General features: G+C 39.1%; 1 protein-coding gene across 5 annotated transcripts in view; it reads right to left on the minus strand.

The window, feature by feature from the left end:
* Positions 1-9,843, minus strand: part of SIK2 (salt inducible kinase 2) — a 128,755-nt gene extending 118,912 nt beyond the window's left edge. For all 5 annotated transcript variants that reach the window (XM_082660417.1, XM_082660416.1, XM_082660419.1 and 2 more), the window contains exon 1: positions 9,598-9,843. In XM_082660417.1, coding sequence (XP_082516543.1) covers positions 9,598-9,732 — 135 coding nt within the window. In that variant the 5' untranslated portion in view covers positions 9,733-9,843. The remainder of the gene's footprint in view (positions 1-9,597) is intronic.
* Positions 9,844-11,883: the final 2,040 nt, after the last annotated feature.

An 11,883-nucleotide genomic window follows, 5' to 3' on the forward strand; every position in this document is an offset into this window, starting at 1 on the left:
GTAAAGGATAGACAGTCCTGGGAATTCCCAGGTGGTCCAGTGGCTAGGACTCTGTGCTTTCACTTCAGGGGGCCCGGGTTCAATCCCTGGTCGGGGAACTAAGATCCCACAAGCCACGCAGCTCATGGCCAAAGAAAAAAAAGGACAGACAACCCTGAAGGTTGTCCCCATTCCAGTCAGACAGAAGGAGAAAAAAGCTTGGAGGAGCCCTCCTGAGAGGTTTTTATGGGCCAGTCCTGGAAGTGACACACAATAGTTAAAACTTAGTCATATGACCATACCTAAATGTAAGGGAGGCCAAGAAACATTTGAGCTGTAGGTCCAGGAAGAAGAGGAAAGAGTGGAGTTTTGGTGATCAGGTAGTCATCTCTGCTATACTCTTCCAGGTAATTTCTTAACAATGGGACTCTTTACCAAGTACTTCCCAGAAATATGATGATGACTTTCACAATTGTACAGCACTTTTTAATTTAACATGATACTTTCATATATTTTATCTCATTTATATCTCAATTTTTTGAAGTAAATGGAACAAGCAGTACACTCATGAGTTGATGAAACTGAGGTTCAAAAGATGTTACATAATCTACAAAGGTTCTAAAGCTCAAGTGAATTAATGGGAAATAACCCACAGGCCTTCTAACTTCAAGTTCCATCTTTTCACTCTTCAATGAGCCTATTATTCACACATTTACTGAGCACCTGTTGTATGCCCGGAATTATGTCCAGAATACAAAAATGAACAACATATGATTCCTACCTTCAAGGAACTTAATAGGTCTGTGAGAACAAAGAGAACACATTTTGGAAAACAAATTTAATGAACAACAAACATCTGCATTGGAGGATTTCCCCAATGTTGTACGAAATTCTGAATTTACAAAAGAGCTGTGCTCCACTAGTTCATTTTAAAGATAACTATGGGGCTTACCCTGGTGGCGCAGTGGTTGAGAGTCCGCCTGCCGATGCAGGGGACACGGGTTCGTGCCCCAGTCTGGGAAGATCCCACATGCTGCGCAGCGGCTGGGCCCATAAGCCATGGCCGCTGAGCCTGCGCATCCGGAGCCTGTGCTCCGCAGCGGGAGAGGCCACAACAGTGAAAAAGGTCCGCGTACCGCAAAACACACACACACACACACACACAAAAGATAACTATGAACTTAGATTTCTGGGAACTTCCTCTCTGCATCCCTTCTCTACTTAGTTCTGAACATAGTACCAAGGACAAAATCTCATGGTTACAACAAAGTCAAGCAAGGGACTCCAAATCAAAGGATCCATTTTTGGTGTTGCTCATCTAAATTATTCAACTAATTCCCAATTATGCATACAATATCTTAAAAAAACCTTCAATGAATTTATATGGTGATAAAAAATTAATATTTCTTCTGCTAGGACACAAAAGGAAGGTTTCCTATACAACTTTGGAGAGCGTATTGGATAAACTAGAATAATTACTATCAAACTAAATCCCATGTAAAGTAGCAACACTGGATATTCAACCTCATAAATAGGAAAATGTATATATACTTAATATAATGTTATATGTCAATTATATCTCAAAAATACTTTTTCAAATTATATTCATAAAGATGAAAAAACACCCTTGTGAGCTAAAATTCAATGAGATGGCCATTTTTATATACTGTTAGTAGGAATATAAAATAGGTTATAATTTTTCTGGAAGGTGATTTGGCAATCTTTTGCAAGAACCTTAAAAATCATCCATCCCATTTAGCCTAAGGCTTCTATTTCTGAGCATTTATTTGTAGAAAATAATCTGAAATGATGATGAAGATTTGTGTGTAAATATATTCAAGAGTATTGCTTATAATATAAAAAATAGAAACAATAATTGGGAAATAAGTACATGATTTATGGTAGGTTTATATTATGACCGTTATACAGCTATTAAAATAGTTCCTTTTAATAATATGGAGAAATGACGAGACTAAAATATTAAATTAAAAAATGAGGATATCATTGCAGTCTCAACACAAGGTATATATAGAAAAAGACCAATAAAAACTAGATATAAATATGACAAAAATGTTATTGGTGGGTGAAAAAAAAAATCATGAATTATTTTATTTTCCTGATTTACTTTTCAGTGCAATTTTTCTTCAATGAGCATGAACTACTTTTTTAATAAGAAAAAAAAAGAAAAGTGAAATGAAGTTATATTTATTATATATGCTAACTTCTCCATCTGTGAAACATTAGTCATTTTCATTTTATTATTTCTCTAAGTTCTCTATAAAATGGTTATATTATTTAATAAGATTTAAATATTAATTATGAAGACTATATACATAGAAATGTTTCCAACAATGTTAAGCAAAAAAAAAAAGTAAAAGTAACAACTATGTAAAACACAAATTTGCAAAGACAAAGAATTAAATGTAAGAGCAGAAATGAAATAGTGTTAAGCTGATGGATAAAAGGGATTTTTTCGAGTTTCAAAATGTAATTTAATGGTAATGGTACACTTTTTGATACTTTTAGAAACAATTATTTCACTTCTCATAAAAGAAATATTAATCTCATGCACTTAAAGAAACCACACACAAAACTGGCTTTGGGGGACTTTATAAGGAGTTACACAATAAGAGCTATCCTTCTAGTAAAAAATCAGAAGGGATTAACATATGTTTGCTGTCTCAGGTAATATGTGGTTCAGTGCTATTTACTACTAATACACTAATTCTACACTGTCCTTCTGAAGTACCAAGGAGCAAAATCCTTACCATATAATTAGACCTCTGAAATTAAAAAAGTGAACGCACTTTTCAAGCTTATACATTAAATCACAGGTAGAATCAGAACATACCAGCCTATTGTTTGATTGAATAGTGATTGTGATTGAGTGGTCTACAATGAAAGGGTTTCTGAAAGCAGTAATAAAACTGACATGGAGTTCTCCAGTTATCCTTTAAGAATAAATAAACTTTTTTTCCAGTTTAAAATTTGACTTTTAAAATGTAAGAATTTACACAATAAAATAAATCCTCATTAAAATTTAATCTGACTTTTATAATGGTGTGTAAGGAAAAGAGATTGGAGGAAAGGTAAATGTCACTACACTTTTAGATCCATAAAAATTGAACAGAGAATTTTTAAGACTATAAAACGAAGTGATTAAAAATAATCTATCTTAGGGCTTCCCTGGTGGCGCAGTGGTTGAGAGTCTGCCTGCCGATGCAGGGGACACGGCTTCATGCCCTGGTCCAGGAAGATCCCACATGCCACGGAGCGGCTGGGCCCGTGAGCCATGGCCGCTGAGCCTGCGCTCCACAACGGGAGAGGCCACAACAGTGAGGGGCCCGCGTACCACAAAAACAAACAAACAAACAAACAAAAAATAATCTATCTTAAAAAGTACTTAAATAAATCAACAAAAAGAAAACTCAATTAAAAAAACTGGCCCAAAGACAAAAAGCAATTCACAAAAGAAATGTAAACAGTCATCTTATAAAACTGTAATCAAAGTAAATCAAAGAAATGCAAATTCAAATAAAAATATTGTTTTTCCCTATCAAACTGGGAAAGATTTAAAAATTATGTATTCTTCCTGACAAAAATTACTAGGTACTCCTATTTTGGAGGTAATTTGGCATCTCATGCCATCAGATATGGATGTAAGGACATACTCCCTGACCCAAGAATTCCACTGCTATGGGATTACCCTGAGGAAATAATCAGATAGATGCACAAAGATGTATATACAGGAATGTGCTCTGAAATATTATTTTAGAAAGAGAAACAGCAAGAGAGAGAAATAATCTAAATGTTCAATAACAGGAAATTGATTAAATGAAATACAGAGAGTCAAATGCAAGGATATTATTTAACCATGCTTTTAGACATTATTTTTTTAAATGGGAAAATGTTAATAACAGATTTAGTAAAAAACACAGATTATATGTATAGATGACATCAATTTTATTTTATATATATATATATATATAAAATATATGTGAATAGCTAAGAGTATATGAACCAAATATTAACAGTGGTTGTCTCTTGGTCTGGATGGTGGAATTAAAATAGAAATGTTTATTTTCTTCTTCAAGTTTTTCAACAATGTCTACAAAGAACATACATATCTTTTGTAATTGGGGGAAAAACACATAAATACTATGTTTACTTTAAAGAAGAAAAAACAAATTTTCAGTTTAATTCATCCAAGATTCCCATGTTAACCTGTTTAAAGTATTTTTTAAATGTTTTTTAAAATGAAAAGTTTCTGATGAAATTCCCAAATGTAACCATCTTTCACGCTTCCAATAAACTCAAACTGGATATATGGGCTGCTTCTCTTTGAAGGGTGAGAAGGCATTCTCCACAAATGTCCTGTATAAAGGAACTTTTACATAAATGACATATTTTAAAAATATGGAGGTGGAAAGTAGAAGAGGTATTAGGTACACTAAAGAGGAAAGAAAGATATCTTAATGAATTTCTGGAATCCATTTGGCTCCAAGGAAATGAATCTGCCATCAGTAGTGGGCCATAAATCAAATAACATCATGTGAATCCAGGAATCGAGGCCAGTTTCAGTTATTTCCAAATAAATGGTTTCTTAATTGCCTGATGACTGGGACAGAATTTCCCAGTGGAATTAAAAGCAGAATGCATGAAACCCTGTTAAGCATTTCTACAGAATATAAAAATTTATACAACTCGTATTTTGCATGTTTGTCTCCCCCTCCTCCCAAAGAACACATCATTCTGAACAATATGTAGCAGAATAAACTTGACAAATTTTACTTGTCTGGAGTGCCAAGAAACTAAAGAACAATTTCTAGTAAAGCATATATGTTCCATGAAAAATCTAATTTTTATTTCAACACACAGTTAAAGATCATACATAGGCCTAGATACAAACATTACTGGTTAACTTATTTGGTAACAATTCCTCCTGTTGCACATAGTACAGCTGCTTCTTGACATCTGGAATATTTTATAGAACAAGATTAACACCAAGACTACAGAGAGGAGTCTTAAAATTTTAAAGCAAAATATAAAATTCAAATGTATTAAAAAATTGAGTTCTCTTCCTCAAGAAATACCATAATCAGGGTGTAATATGCCCTTCTTTTGTTTCTACCTTTGCTCTAAAAATGCAATTTTGTACTTAACTATTTGGAAAGCTTTAAAAATGCTTACATTTTAAGGTAGTAGTTAGTTTACGAATTATGCCTAAATATAAAAGTGCCCAAATGCACACAGAATGATTTTCAGTGAAAAAAGCAGTTTTTGAAAGTCCCTTGCTATGCTTTATATTCCAGATTTTCTTAATTATAAGTAATACCTACATGCCATTTTAATAAAATAATTTTCAGAATCTGTGTGAAATATCTTTAAGATTCCATGGACCACACATTCGTATGCTCTTTAGCCAAGCAACACAAGAGGTATGGTATTGAGGAAAACTCAATTATCACAGAAAAGGTGTGAAAATAACTAATGATGGTTATCTCTGGGTGGTGATATTATAGTTAATTCTTTTCATTTATCTTCACTTTTAAAAATGTTCAATAATAAACATGATAGATTTGATAATAAAAATACACTATTTCTTTAATGTAAAAACAATACCTTCTTACTTGGTAATTTCCCTTCTAGGAATTTACCTCCAATCTCTCCCCCTTAAAATAACTGAAAATGCAGATACAGAGTTATATACATAAAAATTATTCACTGCAAATTATTTATTGTAAGTGAAAACTTGAAACTGCATAATGTTAAATAAGAAAACTGTTAAGTAAAATAGGATTCATCTACAAGGTAGAACATTATGCAGCTATTAAAAATGTTTAATAAAGTTATATATAATAAGCAAAATGTTTAGGCTATAATGATAAGTGGAAAAAGAAGATACAATTTATATAAGTATATCTACCATGTGATCTCATCTATGGGGAAAAAAAAGCATTAAAAAAAAAAGAAAGACTGGAGGGAAATATACCATAATGTTAAGAATGATTTATTTCCACTGAGGGAGGAATTACACATGTACTTTTTTGTGCACTATATTCTTCTTGATATTTTCTACAGCAAGATTATGTTTCTTTTATAGAGACAAAAAAGTTTAAGGGCACAAATGGCTTTTCTGAAATTTTATTTAACAGACAAAAAAACAACAACAAAAAACTAGTCATATGCTTAGTTAGAGGGAAAAAGTTCTTTACTAGTGCAGTATTAATAAAATACACTTCTCAAGGACACTCACAGCATAGCAAACTAGCAACCACTACTGCCTAAAATAGTTTAACAGTCTAAATGCTACTATTCTTTTTCCATTATGTTAATTTTATAAAATTAGCTACTCTAATTCATAAATCACAAACCAATACTACAAAGCTTTTATGAAGTATTATATTAAGAAGCTGGATTCTACCATCACCTGCCTTCCCTTTTGTGTGTAAAATTTACATAGAGATCTAACATTAGAACACTGCTTCAGATGATGATGTAATTATATTTCTTAAACAATGTTAAGCTATTTGATAGATTAGACCAAAATGAAGATATCTTTTGTCTACTGATTTTTTTTTTTCCACCTAAAAGGCAGTATTGGATCTCCCAAGCTCTGTGAAAATACATCATTTTTCAGTGATACAGAACAAGAGACGGAGAACCAATTAAAAATAAAAGGGTCCAACTGTTCATCACTTAGCTGTTCAAACTGAACCCTAAAATTTGCCTGGAGTTCAAACTTGGGAAAAAAGACCCTTACATTTTATTTTATTTATTTTTTGCGGTACGCGGGCCTTTCACCGCTGTGGCCTCTCCCGTTGCGGAGCACAGGCTCCGGACGCGCAGGCTCAGCGGCCGTGGCTCACGGGCCCAGCCGCTCCGTGGCATGTGTGATCTTCCCGGACCGGGGCACGAACCTGTGTCCCCTGAATCGGCAGGCGGACTCTCAACCACTGCGCCACCAGGGAAGCCCAAGACCCTTACATTTTAAAACACACAAACTAATACTGATGTCAGTGCATACTATATTGAAGAAATCTTTCTAAGCAGTAAGTATAATCATATTTTATTGATATTGTTCTTTATGCCATATTAATTGTTCTCACTATAATTACTGTATGTTCAGCAATGAGAACCTCAAATAATGTTAAACAACACTTTAAAGTTTCCACTATCCATCTTACTTATAGTATTTGAGGTAGTTGTTGTATTTATTAAAGATACAAATATTTACCCAGTGAATAAAGATAAAAAATACTGCTTTAAATCCTCATTAACAAATAGCAAACTACAGTAAGAAACAATTGCATCTGTGCTAAACAATTCTTAACGAAAATTACCACAAAAGTTCACAGAGCAACTTTATAAAACTTGACATGTACAGGAACTTTTCTCTTCATCAATGCCTTGCTATCTCCCTCACCCCTCTCATCTTTAATATCTCCAGTTACAGTAAATTACCACAACACTCATACCCACCCATCTTAAATTCACACTATTTCTTTTTAAATGTTAAGAACACTTTCTTAGAAAAGCAACGATAGATGGGTTCTACGGACTAGAAATTTAGCTTTTACTTTAAATCATTTTACACAAATATACTATGCACACAATTCAGGATCTGAGTGCTCTTTCATGATCTGACCTGTGCCTTCAATTACAAATGCGTTGATCTCACTGATAGCCAAACCATGATACTACTCCACACTGCCCCCTAGCCCTACAAAATATATCAGTTTAAAAGTTACGGTTTGAAAGGACAACCTCAAGAAAAAGTGTCAGTCACTTATCAGCTCCCCTTAAGCAGTTCTTAAATAGATACTATATTACCTAAATTTGACCTAATAAGTAACAGCTGACAATTAAATCTTTCAATTAATACTTATAAGAGCTGATGAGAAAAAAATGTTATGTGCTGATGGGTTTGGAATTCAACCACCTAACAATCTAGTTCAAAAGTTCTGTAGAAGTCCTTTGTGAAATTTGTTTGATTTTTAGAGTCATTAAGCAAGGACCCATATAAAAATATCCATTACAAATGCCTTCTTTTCACGTAATTAAAGGGCAAATAGCATGGCATTGGGCCATCGTTCTTTGGAGGAATGCAATTAACTTCTTTCTTCGTTTTTAAAAATGCTGGGATCAGATTAAGTAATCTCACTATAGTCACATTATTTATCAATACAAACTTAACCTAAATTTCTAACTCTGGTAAATTTGTGAGAGGAAAATTTGTGATTTTGGTCCTGATGCTAAAAACATAAGCCGGATTTCGGCTGCCTCCGGATAAGCAGGGGAGGGCAAAAAGTGAGGATGACACAATGACATATGCCCCTTCTTTTTGGAAATGGAATTCTTCACATTCAGCAAAACTTCTAAGAACAACAGCTACAAAAATCCCTCTAGTTTTCAAATGTCCTTTACCTTACACAGCCATTCTGAAAAAGAATTCTACGTTCATATCCGAACTCTGGTACATTTCGCACTAATAAGGGGAAACACTGAATAGGATGAAAACTGGAAGAAAGAAAAAAACTGAAAAAGGGTGAAACTCCAGAACAACTACAATGAGGCACAGTAGAGTACGTCAAAAACACAAGGTTTTATTCTAAAGAACGGTTTTGTTTCTACCGTTTTTCTAAAGTATTTAATTTGCACGTCTTAAAATAGAGACCCTGAGGAGAGCAGCTCGAAGCGGTGAAAGGAAGGGGGGGCGGGTTAGGTAAGAACAGAGACTTGCGAGAAAATATGTGCGGTGCATTAGAATGTGCAATGGAGGGGGGGATGCTAGCTTCACCGTCAGGAAGCAGTCGAGGGCTTTATGAGTAGAGAGGCAGAATATGCTGCGGCTTAAGGAACGCGTACTCACAGCCAGAATGCACACCTGGTAAAGGGATAACCTAGGATAAGAAAGACCAACCCACTAACTGTGCAAATGCAGAGATGACCATTTTAACCAGCTCTATTGTCTGGAGTAATAGGTGGAAATGCCTCAGGCACGAGATCAAACTAGCCTGACACTAAGTCAGAGATACTGTCTGGCAAAAAGAGAAAGAGAAGATGGACAGTGGCGGCCCGGGCATTCCCGGCCAGTGGCCCCTTCCTCGCGCGGGGGAGGGGCGCCGGGATCCCGGGAGCCGCGCGAAGCCCAGTCCGGGGAGTCCGAGCACAGGCGGTCCCCTCCTCGGGGCTGGCAACGTCTCTCACCGCGCAGCCCAGGAGCACGGAGACTTCCCCTCCCACCCCACCCCCAGCTGAAAGCAGGGAAGACGCGGAACTTGGGCTCCAGAGCGGAGGCCACAGACCAGGTCACGGCTCGGGTGGGAGGCTCTGGGTGAAATTCCGTGTGGCCACGGTGGTGGCCTAGGAAAGGCAAAGCCCCTGCTGGTCGGGCTTCCAATCGGACGACACTGGGGTCCGGGTGACGCGGCCCCGGTCGCTGCGGCGCTCACCGACCCCTGGACCTCCTGGGTCCTCATACTCCCAGGCCCTCTCGCCTCAGCTAGTGACCCGGCCTCTCGGATCTCCCCAGGCCCCCGCTGCGGCCGCCCCTCTCGGTCAAGCTCCTCTCCAGAACCCTCGCCTCGGACGCTCCCGCCGAGCCCCGGGCCGCACCTCCGTCCTGGTGATCCGGTGTCGCCCCAGCTTCACCACGGCGAAGTTGCCTTTCCCCAGCGTGCCCTCGATTTCGTAGAACCCCACCCGGACCGGCCCGCGCTGCAAGTGCCTCGGGCCATCCGCCATGACCATGCTGGGCCCCGCTGCTAGACACTGCGGACTGGAGCGCGGGCTGGAGGGCGGCGGGCAGGCTGGCTGGCTGCTCAGCTCCGCTCGGGCGACGGCCGCTCCGCTCACTCCTTCGCTCAGTCCCTCCCGCTCCGCAGGGCCCAGCCAGGCGCGCGCCGCCGCTGACGTGCGCCGACGTCAGGGGGCCGGGGAAGAGGGGCGGGGGCGGGACTGGGCCTCGATTGGTCACCATGGCGACCGGAGCACCGCGGACGTCCGCGGGCGGGCGGGTGTGAGGGAGGGCAGATGGGCGGGGCCTGGACGGCGCGTTTCTTCCGGGCTCCGGCGCCCTCCATGCTCCCCGTTGCCTCGCCGCTGCCAGGGGCGGGATAGCAGCCCGGCCCGCCCAGATCCTCGGCCACCCAGCCGAAGGGCAAGAGCGAGCCCTGGTGGGCGGAGCGGAGGGCTGCAGAAACCTGGGTCTGGCTCGGGTCTCCTTACCCCACCCCGGCGTTCCCCGCCCACCCGGGGACCTTCCCGCCAAAACCTCTCACCTATGACTACTGTGCGTCCTAAATTTGGAAAGGGCAAAGAACTGTAGCTGAGCAATACATTGCTCACAGGCTCCTTTCTTTGTATCCTTTTTCATCTGTTTCTATATAAATCCCTCCAAATTTGATGTCTCTTAAGAATCATTCTGACAGCATCGCGGGCGCTTGTAGACTCACAGAATGTCAGCGTTGATGAGACCTTGGAGATCACCTAATCCAGGGATTTGAAGCCTCAAATGGGCTTTGGAGACCGAACCCCCTAAAATGTGTGCAATTTTTTGCCTCTTTGAGCTTGCCTCTGGGGAGATGGGACTATAGATTTATCAGATTCTCAAACATGTTGGTGACCGGGAAAAGGTTAAGAAATACTTATTTAATCCAATTTCTTTTCAGATGAGGAGTCAACCCCAGGGAATGCAGGGAATTGCCAAAGTCACACAGGTAATGCTAGAATCAGGATTGCATATCGCCGCACCAATCTTCCATATGGTGACCCAAGGAAACAGATAGTGTTATTTTAATATTTTGAAACATATTATGTGTCCTTAGACCTTGGTTTCTAAATGCCAGTCTCCAATAAAAAGAACCAGACTCTGGAGAAATGGCTGATTCCCAGACAGAGGGAGGGAAAGTATAAAATGCCCTTGAAAATCTTGTCCCATAAAGCAAGATTTTCAAAGAATGATGAGGATGTGTCAAAAGGAAACAGGAGGGCTTCCTTGGTGGCGCAGTGGTTGAGAGTCCGCCTGCCGATGCAGGGGACACGGGTTCGTGCCCTGGTCTGGGAAGATCCCACATGCCGCGGAGCGGCTAGGCCCGTGGGCCATGGCCGCTGAGTCTGCGCGTCCGGAGCCTGTGCTCCGCAACGGGAGAGGCCACAACAGTAAGAGGCCCGCGTACCGCAAAAAAAAAAAAAAAAAAAAAAAGGAAACAGGAGCCAGTTTGAAGGTAACTCTACTTACCCATCTGGGACAATTTGAGCATCACGAATGAATAATGATGGAAATGGATTATAACAATGAATTTAAAAAAAAAGAATCCATGGGAGCTTACTTGTTCTTACAATGTTAAATAAGTATTGGGAGGGGGGAAGAAATGACAATTCTTGATAGTGGAATGTCAACTAATATACATACAAGAAATGATGAAATTAGGAAATCACCATTTTTCAACCATATAGTAGTAATTGACTCAGATAGAATTATCAATAGATGTTAAAAATCATTGGGTGAAATTTTGCTGGGGAAAAGGATGTTTACACAATCTCAAAGTATCCTCAGATTTCTTATTCATTACAAAGGGATAAAAACAGTACTTTCAGGGTGGAGAAATCTCACACACCACCATAACTAAATGGTCAAAGTTAATGTCACCAATTATGGGACAAAATGACATGATGTACCTCCTGATGTAAGGTACTGAGAAGTATACCGTATCTCTTTTGTAGTATTCCTGTCAAAAATACATCTTCTGAATCTAATCACAAAGAAACAATCAGAAAAAAATGCAACTTGAGAAACATTCTATCCAGCCATTGGTCTGGATCAGTGTCCTGAAAGACTGTGGAACTGTTCTAGATTTAAGAGATTAAAGAGACATGTCACCAAAGGCAATATGTGACGCT

Source organism: Grampus griseus (genome assembly GCF_964374135.1).
Source record: "Grampus griseus genome assembly, chromosome: 8".
NCBI lineage: Eukaryota > Metazoa > Chordata > Mammalia > Artiodactyla > Delphinidae > Grampus > Grampus griseus.